The following is a 13,577-nucleotide window of genomic DNA, read 5'->3' on the forward strand; positions in this document are numbered from 1 at the left end:
TAGTCATGTCTATTACACTAACACTGGGCCTTATTTTCCCCCATCTTCTTTTTAAATTTTCTTTCACCTTTTTTTTTTTTTTCTTTCCAGGAATCATATGTGACATATGAGGATGAGCTGAGGCTGGTGGGGGAGCTGATCACAGTTGTTGGAGCTATAGTTATTTTGATTCTTGAGGTAAAAGAAACAGTGAGCTATATAGTCTCAAGTTTAATCAAGACAGATTTTACCTGCTAGACAAACATGATATCTGCTCACAACTTGGTAGGGGCTATTTGCTTAGTCTAAGTGCTTTGGTATACACCATATCAATAGACTCTGTCAACAGCATCTATTGGATGAAACAGAGAGTGTGACAACCTACTAGTAAGACTCCACGTGTGGAAGACACAATTAGAAGGGCTGGCCATGCTGTTAAATACTATCTGTCAGGTAAAGCCACAGTTCTCATTAGCACCATCTGTGGGTCCAGCTGAATCCCAGCCGTTGCATGAGATTCTTACAGATTCTCCACCCAGCACCCCTAAATACTCATGTGTTTAAGGGTGCTGGCTAAAGCAATTTCTGTGCATACACAGAGAAGTTTATATTTAATTGGAGATCAGTGATGGTATTGGCCTATAACAGGATCCTTACTCAACCAGAATTCTGAGGTGGACTTGTTTAGCTGTTCTTACCATGAAATCTCCAAAGAAAAGAAAAGAAAACAAAAAAACCCCAAAAGCAACAACAAAAACTAAAACCAAAACAAAACGAAACAAAAGTTCTTTAAATTATAACAAATACATCCCCCCACTTGATTTTATTATAGTATGAAATAGATGACTGAAACATTTATATGAGAAAACTCAAATGATGATGCCAGGGTGAACTGAAGTAAAATAGGGCTTGTAAACAGCTTTCTCTCTGCCCATATACGTTTTGGAAGGATATATCCTTCCGGTGTTTGGTCAGGACTCTGGGGCTACACTACAACTAACAGAGTGAGTCTGAATTATAGCAAACTCATTTGATTCCCAAGAAGATCTCTTTAGTCTTCACTTCTGAGGCTCAGCTGTTTGTCTGGTTTCTACTCATCCACATGAACTTCAAGCTCACAGCTCTGTGCTGCAACATCTCTCTACCTCATACCAAAGTCTCTCAACCTGCCCAAGCATTCTTAGATTTTCCAGCAATCTCTGTCACATTTTGAGAGGGGCCAACCTGGCTCAACATTCAGTTTTTAAAGTAATATAGAAATCAAACTATGACAGCAAACAAAGCAGATGCAGCCGGCCCCAAAATCATGTGAATATTGGCACTTAGCATGATATTTAATAGTATAGTGGAATCCGTCCAAGTCTTAAGGTCAATAGGATGTCTCTCTTAGATCCCAGATATCCTTAGAGTTGGAGCAGCAAAATACTTTGGACAAACCATCCTAGGAGGGCCTTTTCACATAATTGTGTAAGTACACCACTTTTTAAGTCTAATAAATATATTGTCTCTTATTTTCCCCACTGTTGTCTTCTGTGAGAGTAATCACTTTCTCGATTATTTTAGAGTATTCCTTCTCTTGATTTACTTCTCTTACTGGCTCAACTGGTGTGTAGGAAGCTAGGCAAGTGGATAGGTAGAGTTGATAGTGCTGAGAGGACTCTGCCTGTGGGGCTGGTGGCTAAATGTGCCCAACTTGGAATTTTTGAAAAGAAAAGAGAGGGTGAGGTTTCTTTACCAAGTATTTTTCACTGTTTCTTCTTCCTTTGCAGCATCACATATGCTTGCATGATTCTAGTAACCATGGTGATGCGTCTCACCAGCATAACTGGTGAGGTGGTCCCCATGTCCTTTGCCCTGGTGCTGGGATGGTGCAATGTCATGTACTTCGCACGAGGCTTCCAGATGCTCGGACCCTTTACCATCATGATCCAGAAGGTATAAGACACAAACAAATATGGGCTTGTTATGCACATTCCGACATCTCTTTGCAGACAGAGAGAACTGAAAGAATACTTTTTCTCCATCAGGACTAGTATAAATGGCAAATTGACAAATTCTTGTATGTGTGAAGGGCTTGGGACCTTTACATTCTCTCTTTACTGCAGAAGTTTCCTTTACACTGGACACTCATGGTCTTATAATCTGGAAAATTATTTACATAGGATTGCACTGTGACTTGGTGCAGGCCTTATGATGGCTCTGTCTTTGCTCTACAGATGATATTTGGGGATCTTATGCGCTTTTGCTGGCTCATGGCTGTGGTGATACTAGGCTTTGCATCAGGTGAGTCTACAAAAGGAAAACAGTGTTATGTTACCCCTAACAACTTCTTTAGCATGAATTAAGTGTGTGGGTTTTGATTTATTCTCAGGTTGCCCTTTGAGTTATCTGGCAAAGGTGGATGTGATGTATAGCTTCTATTTCTTTGAGTACAGTAATTTTCCCAGTACTGATTTCTGTTCTCATGAGTCTGATTTTCAATTCTTGCTCTTTCCAGGGCAATAGAAATTAGGATAATCCAAATATTTATTTGTATGTAAGTCAAGGTTTAAAAACACATTGCATTGATGATATTTGTATTCAGAATATGAGATTAACACAAATAGATCTATTATGTCCTGGAAGAAGAAGATCACAAATAAATAGTCAAAGAAATACTGAGTCATTTTATGATGGAGACCAGTGATTCTAGTCAGAGATTTGTCTTTGTTATGTTGGGTACTTCACTAGCATAGAAACACATGCAGCTTCTTCCCAGACCACTTTGTGTTGTCAGTGTCTCTTGTTCCCTGTTGTTGCCCTTGGAATGTGATTCCCATTGTTAAATTCTCTATTTTTTATTCCTGTTCCTTTCCTCCAGCTTTTTACATCATCTTCCAGACAGAGAATCCAAAAAACCTTGGGCAGTTCTACAACTATCCCATGTCCTTGTTCACCACCTTTGAGCTGTTCCTCACTATCATTGATGGCCCTGCCAACTATGATGTGGACCTGCCTTTTATGTACAGTGTGGTATACTTTGCCTTTGCCATCATTGCCACCCTTCTTATGCTCAACCTGTTAATTGCCATGATGGGTGACACCCACTGGAGAGTGGCCCATGAGCGGGATGAACTCTGGAGAGCCCAGGTAATCTAATCTAGGTGGTAGGGGATTCATTTTGAATAAAGAAGGGAAAATATTGTCCAGGGAAAATGTGCTAGATAGTGTGATTACTCTGCCATCTGTTCTCTAAAGGAGGTACTTTAAAACCTTTCCCTGGCATTCAGTTTTCTCAAGGGTTAAAACAGCAACCATGTCCTTTTAACTCTGTTTTACAGTTTCTGTACATCAGCCACCAAATTTCTTTCATCCTTTCTATGTCTGAAGTGTCTTAGTGCAATAATACTCTTCTGCATAACTTCCCATGTGAAATTGTCTTCCAGTATATCTTTACTATGCTGGTATTCCTACCTTATTTCAAATAGCAGCTGGAAGCCCATCCAGCCTTTCTTGTCCATCCTGTGTCTCCCTAGCTGTTTGTTCCTTACTCATGGAATCTCTTGTTAAATAGAATTAAAGGTGCATCTTTTTCTACAAATAACATTTCTGTGTAACTGAAAGTTAAATTATAATTTTAGTAATTGACTGAGGTGAGATAGAATGCAAGGTAGTGATTACAAATAGGTCAGTAACATCTTTAGATCCATTAAAAGAAGTTGACCTGACTTTCTTGCTCAAAAGGCAAAAAAATTCAACCAGATAAGTTATATAGCTGCTCAACAGGAAATAATTTTCCTAGTATTTTTCTTTGAGAAAGCAATAATTCAAATGGTTAAATGTAGTTTTCTGGCCACATTTGTAAGTTCTGATGATAGCTAATGAAGATACAATACTGTTGTCTAGCCTGCAAATTAATTACCCTACTCATTGCCATCAGGTATAAAAGGAAAGAAATTTAACAGTGTTTTAAGAGGACCATTGCTTCCTCAAAACACAGCACAGTTAGGACAAAAACAGTGAATTTTCCTATAATAAACTTTATTGACTTTCTGATTTTTCTTTAGCACTTGAGCTATAATGAGGTACAGTAATGAGTCAGTACTCATGAAACTGATAGTTTTGAAAGATAGTCTGATTTCTTTCTAATTCATCTGAGTTATTTCTTTTTTTTTTTTTTTTTTTTTTTTTTTTTTTAAATTCTGAAGGTTGTTGCTACCACTGTCATGCTGGAGCGGAAACTGCCACGGTGTCTCTGGCCTCGCTTTGGAATCTGTGGGCGGGATTATGGGCTAGGGGACCGATGGTATCTCAGGTGAGTTCTCTTCCAGTGTGTGCATGTAAGGATCCCAGAAGAAAAATCCAATGTATGGATGTTAATAAAGCGCCTTTCCAGTGGCCTGGCAAGGAGTGTTTGGAGTTCTTCCTTTCCATAATACAGACTCCAATGGGTTTTCTTTCCGTGACTGATAGACAAGCACAGAAAGCTCTCAGAAAGCTCTGTTGTGCAGTTCCTTGAGAAATCAGCTGATGTTTTCTTATGCAGTAGTCACAGGAGGCAGACCCCAGAAGTTGTGTGGGTTATGGGGCCTGATTTTTTCTTTTGAACTTCTTACAATGACTATCACAAAGCTTCACTGCTGTGCTTGTTTGGCTGTCCCTATCTATTAGATGTGTGAAATGGCACAGACAGAATAAATCAATTAGGCATTCAGCAGCAATGAACTGCACTACAGATTCTTCAAAAACAGGACAGGAATAATTAAAGACAACATTTCTTTCTGGTGTGAACCTAGTAAATATACTATACTTTGCAAAAACTGCAACAGGTGGCCAAGTCTTAGGTCCATGATTTCAGTTTAGGCACTGAAATAGCAAACTATCTGTTGTCTAGATAACACTAGATTCCTCATTATTTCTGATTTTAATCAATATTTATACCAGGGTGAGAAAAGAAAGGAAAGGGAAAGGGAAAGGGAAAGGGAAAGGGAAAGGGAAAGGGGAAGGGAAGGGAAAGGAAAAGGAAAAGGAAAAGGAAAAGGAAAAGGAAAAGGAAAAGGAGAAAAAAGAAAAAAAGAAAAAAGAAAAAAGAAAAAAAGAAAAAAGAAAAAAAGAAGAAAAGAAAAAAGAAAAGAAAAGAGAAGAAAAAAGAAAAGAAAAGTGAAGAAAAGAGAAGAAAAAGAGAAGAAAAGAAAAAAAAAGAAAAGAGAAGAAAAGAGAAGAAAAGAAAAGAAAAGAAAGGAAAAGAAAAGAAAAGAAAAGAAAAGAAAAGAAAAGAAAAGAAAAGAAAAGAAAAGAAAAGAAAAGAAAAGAAAAGAAAAGAAAAGAAAAGAAAAGAAAAGAAAAGAAAAGAAAAGAAAAGAAAAAAAAAGCTTTATTTGAACATGTATCTTTTCTAACTGCATTATCTTTAAGTGGTGTGTGGTGACTGTATGAAACATGACGTTCTGCAAGTTTTAGCAGAGAATGGGTGGCAATTACAGAGATATGGTGGGACAGCTCACATGACTGTAATGTGGTCATGGATGGCTATGTCCTTCTCAGGAAAGACAGTTCGGCAAGGTGAGGTGGTGGAGTTGCTCTTTATGTGAGACAGCAGCTACAATGTATTGAGTACTGTCCAGGCGTGGATGAGGAGCAAATTGAGAATCTGTGCATGAGAATTAAGGGGCAAGCTGGCAGGGGAGATACTGTTGTGGGCGTCTATTGCAGGCCACCAGATCAGGGCAAGGAAGTTGATGAGGCCTTCTATAGGCAGCTGAAAGCAGCCTCGCAATTACAGGCCCTGGTTGTTGCAGGGAATTTTAACTAGCCTGGTGTTTGCTGGAAGAACTACTCAGCCAACCAGCTACAGTCCAGGAGGTTCCTCCAGTGCATTGACGATAACTTCCTGATGCAAATGGTGGATGAGCCAACTAGAAGAGGAGCGCTGCTGGATGTCATCCTCGCTAACAAGGAGGGTCTGGTTGAAGCAGTAGAGGTTGAGGGCTGCCTTGGCTACAGTGATCAAGAGATGGTGGAGTTAAGGATCTCATGTGGCAGGAACAGAATACCAAGCGGAATCACAACCTGGACTTCAGTAGGGTGAACTTTGCTTTTTCAAGCAATTGCTAGGGGAAATCCCATGGGAAAGGGTACTTGAAGGTAAAGGGGCCCAAGATAGTTGGTTAGCATTCAGGGACTGTTTCTTCTGAGCTCAAGATCAGAGCATCCTGACACGTAGGAAGTCAAGGAAGGGAGCCAGGAGACCTGCTTGGTTAAAGAGGGAACTGCTGGGTAAGCTCAAGTGGAAGAGGAGAGTTTACAGATCATGGAAGGAGGAGCTGGCCTCTTGCGAAGTATATAAGGCTGTTGTCAGAGGTGACAGGGAGGCAACTAGGAAAGCTAAGGCCTCCTTAGAATTAAACCTTGCTAGAGGGGTCAAGGACAACAGAAAGAGCTTTTTCTAATACATGGCAGATAAAATTAACACTAGAGGCAATGTAGGCCCACTGATGAATGGGGTGGGTGCCCTGGTGACAGAAGATACAGAGAAGGCAGAGTTACTGAATGCCTTCTTTGTCTCTGTCTACTCTGCCAGAGGCTGTCCTGAGGAGCCCCATACCCCTGAGGCCCCAGAGGAAGGCAGGACAATGGAGGAGTCTGCCTTGGTTGATGAGGACTGGGTTAGGGACCAATTAAGCAAGCTGGACATCCATAGATCCATAGGTCCAGATGGGATGCACCCGCAGGTGCTGAGGGAACTGGCTGAAGTGATGGCCATTCTCCATCATCTTTGCTAAGTCTTGGGAAATGGGAGAGGTGCCTGAGGACTGGAGGAAAGCAGATGTCACTTGAGTCTTTAAAAAGGGCAAGAAGGAGGACCTGGGTAACTATAGACCAGTCAGCCACACTTCCATCCCTGGAAAGATGATGGAACAACTTATCCTTGGCACCATCTCAAGGCATATCAAGGATAAGAGGGTCATTAGAGGCAGTCAACATGGCTTCACCAAGGGGAAGTCATGTTTAACCTCATAGACTTTTATGAGGACATAACCAGGTGGATAGATGATGGCAAAGCAGTGGATGTGGTCTACCTGGATTTCAGTAAAGCATTTGATACAGTCTCCCACAGCATCCACACTGGTAAACTGAGGAAGTATTGACTGGATGATTGGATAGTGAGGTGGACTGTGAACTGGCTGAAGGAAAGAAGCCAGAGAGTCATGGTCAATGTGGCAGAGTCTAGTTGGAGGCCTGTATCTAGTGGAGTGCCTCAGGGGTTGGTACTGGGACCAGTACTATTCAATATATTCATCAACAACTTGGATGGGGGAATAGAGTGCACGATCAGTAAGTTTGCTGATGACAGCAAGCTGAGAGGAGTGGCTGACACACCAGAAGGCTGTGCTGCCATCCAGGGAGACCTGGACGAGCTGGAGAGTTGAGCAGGGAAAAATTTAATGAAATATAACAATGACAAGTGTAGATAGAGTCTTGCACCTGGGTAGGAACAACCCTACCTTCCAGTATAAGTTGGGGAATGACCTGTTAAAGAGCAGTGTAGGGGAAAGGGACCTGGTGTTCCTGGTGGACAGCAGGATGACCATGAACCAGCACTGTGCCCTTGTGGCCAGGAAGGCAAATGGCATCCTGGGGTGTATTACAAGGGGTGTGGTTAGTAGGTTGAAAGAGGTTTTCTTCCCCCTCTACTCTGTCCTGGTGAGACTGCATCTGGAATATTGTGTCCAATTCTGTGCCCCTCAGTTCAGGAAGGACAGGGAACTGCTTGAGAGAGTCCAGTGCAGATCCATTAAGATGATTAAGGGAGTGAAGCATCTCCTGTGTGAGGAAAGGCTGAGGGAGCTGGGGCTCTTGAGCTTGGAGAAGAGGAGACTGGGGGGTGACCTCATTAATGTTTGTAAATATGTAAAGGGTGAGCGTCACAAGGATGGAGCCAGGCTTTTCTCGGTGACAACCAATGATAGGACAAGGAGCAATGAGTACAAACTGGAGCACAGGAGGTTGCACTTAAATATCAGAAGAAACTTCTTCACAGTGAAGGTGACAGAACAGTGGAACATGCCACCCAGGGAGGTTGTGGAGTGTCCTTCTCTGGAGAGATTGAAAACCCGCCCGGTTGCCTTCCTGTGTAGCCTCATCCTGGTGTTCCTGCTCTGGCAGGGGGTTTGGGCTAGATGATCTTTCGAGGTCCCTTCCAATCCCTAACATTCTGTGATTCTGTGATTCTGTGATTCTGTGATTCTGTGAAATGAACATTGTGGATTTTCAGGTTTGCTGGGCAGAACAAGTAGACATAAAGTGGTACCAATATGCTGCACCTTCAGTCCAATATGCAGATGGGATGTAGAGAAGCAGCTAAATAAAAGTTTGGAATAAGAGAAGTGACATCCAGAGACATCCTGGAGTATCAGAGGAAAAAATACAAGAACAAAGGAAATGGATGAATATATGTGTATGTACAAAGGATCTGGATCTAGAGTCAGGTGGGGTAGGTCTGTCAATAGCTTGCAGCTCTCAAAATGGTAAGGACAAATAATGGCTGGGCAATCAGTTAAAGGACAGGAAACCACAGACAGATAAGGGTACTAAAGTCAGTGATGGGGATGGTGCTCTAGGAGATAATTGTGTGCCAGCAGCTGCTAGCACTATGCCTATAATCAGTTTCCTGTTTCTATGTAGATTTTCTGGAATGTTTGGGTCAGAAAGTATATTTTTGGGAGGGGATTGCTTCTTGTGACTGGTTTTGTTGATAAACTGGCATGTTTCTGCTTCATTTGGTTTATATATTTTATCCTCTTACAGAGTTGAAGACAGAGTTGATCCCAACAAACACAAGATGATGTGGTACACAGAAGCATTTAAGGCTCAGGATAGGGACAACTATGACAAAGGTTCAGAAAAGCTGGAAATCAATAGGAATATCATGTACAAGAAGGAACTGTCTGCTCTGTCATTGTCACGGAGCACATCCAGAACTAGTTCTCACCGTGGCTGGGAGATCCTGAGACGCAACACCTTTGATCATCTTAGTAGAGAGGTCAGTCATGCCATGGAAGAGGAGGTCTATGATGTGTAAGAAGCCTCTTTTTTATTCCACAACACAGATCACTTTTGCCACCACAGTTGTCTTCTGCCAATGTTTGTACACCCTCCAGCATGCTACACACATTTTGTGAGCCTTGAAGAACGCTGCTGGTGAACAGTTCATGAATAGTTCATGGTATCTATGCTATGATATATGAATGCAGTCTTTTCTCTCCTACTTTTAAGTGTCCCTGCTGTTGCACTGATGCTTGCACCAAGCTGGTGGACTCGTTGAGCTAAGGTCTGTGGTTGTTTGTTATGCTTTTAATGCCATACAGAAATAGGCAAAATGAGCCAGAAATGGGATTTCATCCATTTAACAAATAAATGATTAGTAAGTCCTCTCCCAGACTCTGACGTACAGTATAATCTCTCCCTCCAGTTTCACAAAATTCTAATGCTCTCATAGCAAAGAGAGCTGACTTAAGTTCTGTTTTATTATTTGGTAAATAATTGGAAAAAACCCTGTAACTAAGCTCAGGAATGAAAGTAGTTGCTGACACTGTGATGATTAAAAAGATCGTAATTTCTTAACTGGCATTTAGGGCCTGACAGATTTGCCCTCTGAAGAAAGGCAGTATCTATTAGCTGCATTTGCAACATGTCTGTATTGGCAAGACTGTTTTGGTGGTTTGGTTTTGTTGTTTGTTTTGTTTTTTTTTTTACTTTTGGTTTGGTTTGAGTGTTTAGGGGGTTATTGATGTTATGGACTTTGGTTTGTTTACTTGTTTGATTTATTTTGTTGTCACATCAATGGACTTTAAGCTTTTGAAAAGAAGTGATTGCTATTCCTGGGAGGATTCCGAAGGATCTGAAGTGAGAACTTCTTTTCCAAATGAGAGCATGTATGACTTGATTAGGTGACTTTCAGCAGTGTGAAATTTCAGCAGAGCTATTAATTTCCCAAGTGAGCTGAAGCTGGCTTTTTGTTTTCTTTGGAAGAGTAGGATTCTGAACCATAGTTCTCTGACTTATTACTGAGCCATCAAGGTTGAGTGATGAGCTACAATATAGCACTGAAAGAAATGAAGAGGAAAGGTTGGATAGATGAAGAAGAGCTGTTGCAGAGGCAGTTCAGAAGCTGGTGCATGTGCTCTTTGTCTCTTTGAAAGTCTTCAACTCTCTAATAAACATCCACAGAGTTATCTTCCAGGCATGGTACTGTGCCAGTCTTTCAGTTTGTCATCTGCTTAGGGCTACTTTAAGAAAAATGGAGAAATGTTTAGAGAAATTGACTGTCATTTCAGGGGTTTTGTGTTCTCAGGAGTGCCGAGTTCCATTCCAATAGCAGAAGTGGAATGCAATCCATGGTCTATACATTTCCTTCCAACAGGACTAGTAAAAGAAACTAGACTTAGCCAAATCATATGATAATCAAAGCAGATAATGAAAAAGCTGAATCCAGTGGATTTCTGATTATATTGAAATATTGCAGTATACATCTCCTACATCTTCTCTTTTGCAGATGCTGTAATAAGCATCCTGATCTTTGCAGTTATATGTGTTTATTTAAAGGTCCTCTTTCTCTTACTTGGATGTGTATTTATGCTCCAGTGGAAGTCTGACAGAAGACTGTGTCCCTGGAATTCAGCTGCATACTTTTGAGTTGACTCATTTTGTTGTACTGAAAGTGTTGCCTGGTCCCAACTCAAGTACTGTCAGTCCTTCCTGAAACTTTTGGAATTTGTACTGGTAGTCTATGAACATGGGAACAATGTGGCACAGTGACAAGAACTGTGAATTGCTGCTCTAATTTTAGATTAATTTTCTTTCATATTGAATAGGAAATAGCAGGTAGGGGAGAACTGATGGCTTTACCGTCCTCTACCTGCCTTCAAACACAGTAGCATTTTCACTAGTTTGGAAACCTGCAGAAATACAATTAAGATGAAGTCACATACAGCCATTTCTACAAAAGGACTCCTCTTTGTGACATAATAATAATAATAATAATAATAATAATAATAATATTTTAAAAGCTAGTTTGAAGTATAAGTTGTGTAAGTCCTTGTTCTGATTTTATGTTCTTCTTCATTGCTATAAACAATAATGATGATTTTGATCTTTTAACTCAAAACAGAATATTGACATTACAGGAGGCAGAACAGAACTTAATTAACAGTGTTAGGCCTTTGTAGATTTCTGTATCTGTTTTCCATAAAAAGAAAAAATCCAGTAGCAGATATTTTTAAGGAAGTGCCTTCTCTTATAAAATTACATTTTGTAATAGTTAGCTTTCAAACTCCTTGCACAGAACCCATGCACTGAGTAGCATCAGAACTGTGTGATTTATTTCCTGTCTTTGGAGTTGCCTAATATAAACAGAATATTATGGAATAATATAATTTTTTGGGTTGGAAGGCACCTTTAAACTTCATCTAGTGCAACCTCCCTGCAATGAGTAGGGAGATCTTCAACTAGATCAGGTTGCTCAGAGCCTCATCCAACCTGACCTTGAATGTTTCCTGGGGTGGGGCATCTACCACCTCTCCGGGCAACCTGCTCCAGTGTTACACCACCCTGATTGTAAAAAGCTTCTTCCTGACTGCTATTGGAATTTGGCTATGGGTTTCCTTAGATGACTTGCACTTAAAAACAAAACAAAACAACAAAAAACAAAAACAAAAACAAAAACAAAAAACAAACCCACAACAACAAAAAACACAAAACAAAACAAAAAACAAACAAACAAACCACAACAGGTAAAAGACCTTGTATTATATAGAAGAAAATTTCAGGTGGGAAAAGTCAGCAGATATATTGGGCACACCAGAAACTGGAAAGATTACATTTAATATGTAAATGTGGAATACCTATCCTCTTCCATTAGGACCTATACACATGAGCTGTACCCAAGTGAACCTCAGATGATGAAATAATAGGAGGCACTAGACTAACACTTGAGCTAGTTCATACAGAAACAGTAATGACTACAGTTAGACAAAGGCCAAGCACTTCTGTAATATTCTTCATGAATGTTCTTCTTCAGGATTTGCTTCAATTTTTTGCATTTTGAGTTATGCCCTAAAATTCCAAACTTCTCCTTGCTGTTGCAAGGTGTCTTTCCTCTCCCTCCTAACAATTTTGCAATAATTTCAAAGCAGACATTCCTCCCTTCCTTGAATCTGCTAACTTCAAACTTTCTTCTCCATTACTGAAGCACACCTTCTGCATTAATAATAATGTGATAAGAATGAATGTTTTGATCTGGTTTCTTGTAGTAAAAGGATAAGTATTTTGCTGAAAATAAAAATATTAAACATGTGGAGTATCCTGTCTGGTTCCTTCCATCTAAAATAAGTGTCATGGGCCAATTTCTGTGTTTGTTTCTCTGGTAGCAATCATGGGCATTAGTTGACAAGTTATTTGGATTGTCATGTTTGGATCTATGGTTGTTGTTATTGTTGTTGTTGTTAAGGCTGTTTTCCACGGCAATCAACTTCAGAAATATCTTTATATAGTATTTTTCAAATATTGATTCCCAGTTCGAAATAAGAACTACCAAGTCTTCTATTTTTTAAAGTTGTTGAGTATTTAGTGAAAACTGCTGTACAAGCTCTTTGGAGAAAAAGCCATATTTTCTTGTTGGTGAAGTGGCATATATTGGACAGTGAGGTGACAGTCCTTGCTATAGCTGCTTGCAATAAAATAAGCATAGCTACTAAGGGTTTTCTCAGTAATACACATGCAAAACAGACACAAACAGCCCAGTTTTGCATGTATAATTATGGTTCACTGAATTTAATGTTTACACCATTTCTTTAAATGGTTATTATGATTGCCTTTCTAGCCTGGTTAAGGGCTTCATCTTATATTAGCAAACAAGGCAAAGAAACTGCAAGTCGGACTAATTAGATGAATCCTGATTAATGAATTTCCATAAAATCCTATTGAAGTGCCTTCTGTACTCTTGAGAAACTCAGCTGTAAACAAAGGGTCTAATTTATTGAATTTCAACAAAATTGCTAATACACTGAACCAATAGTTTAATTGAGTTTTGTATTTGTGCTTGGTTTTATTCTGGTTTGCAGTATCTAGCTTTAGTCCTAGTAATACATGCTATTTTTTTTTCAGATTTTTGTAATAAATACAAAGCCATCCTTATCTATGTCTTGTATAGAGGTAAACAAGTTAAAACAATGCTTTAAGTCGATTTTTTGAAAGCTTTCTAAATGGGAATAAACCAATCTGACAGTTACTTGGTTCACTATTGATTTTAAGTATAAGGTTATTTTTATTTCTGAAATGATAGTGTTTTAATCAAGCTCTCAACTGTGCAGAGAGAACTCTTTGGCAAAATTTCTGGTGCTGCCTTGACAAATCTGCAATCCAATACAAGAAATTAGTGAAGGTATAAGCAAGCATCTCTGAGATAGGCTATATGATAAGCCTCTGGTCTTGCTACTGTTTCATGCTGGGTTGATAACTGCAAAATACAAGACCTGCTATTTTATCCTCTCTGCTGCTCCAACAGAAGCACACTTTATCATCATCCTTCTGCACACATGAAAACCTTGTCCTTAGAACAC

General features: G+C 39.8%; 1 protein-coding gene across 4 annotated transcripts in view; it reads left to right on the top strand.

The window, feature by feature from the left end:
* LOC102096432 (transient receptor potential cation channel subfamily V member 6) overlaps window positions 1-13,577 on the top strand; it is a 32,764-nt gene that overhangs the window by 18,740 nt on the left and 447 nt on the right. For all 4 annotated transcript variants that reach the window (XM_065028886.1, XM_065028901.1, XM_065028895.1 and 1 more), the window contains 7 exons: window positions 91-177; window positions 1,370-1,446; window positions 1,749-1,914; window positions 2,196-2,262; window positions 2,840-3,108; window positions 4,167-4,273; window positions 8,767-9,001. In XM_065028886.1, coding sequence (XP_064884958.1) covers window positions 91-177; window positions 1,370-1,446; window positions 1,749-1,914; window positions 2,196-2,262; window positions 2,840-3,108; window positions 4,167-4,273; window positions 8,767-9,001 — 1,008 coding nt within the window. The remainder of the gene's footprint in view (window positions 1-90; window positions 178-1,369; window positions 1,447-1,748; window positions 1,915-2,195; window positions 2,263-2,839; window positions 3,109-4,166; window positions 4,274-8,766; window positions 9,002-13,577) is intronic.

The sequence above is a fragment of the Columba livia genome, chromosome 1, assembly GCF_036013475.1.
Source record: "Columba livia isolate bColLiv1 breed racing homer chromosome 1, bColLiv1.pat.W.v2, whole genome shotgun sequence".
Classification (NCBI taxonomy): domain Eukaryota; kingdom Metazoa; phylum Chordata; class Aves; order Columbiformes; family Columbidae; genus Columba; species Columba livia.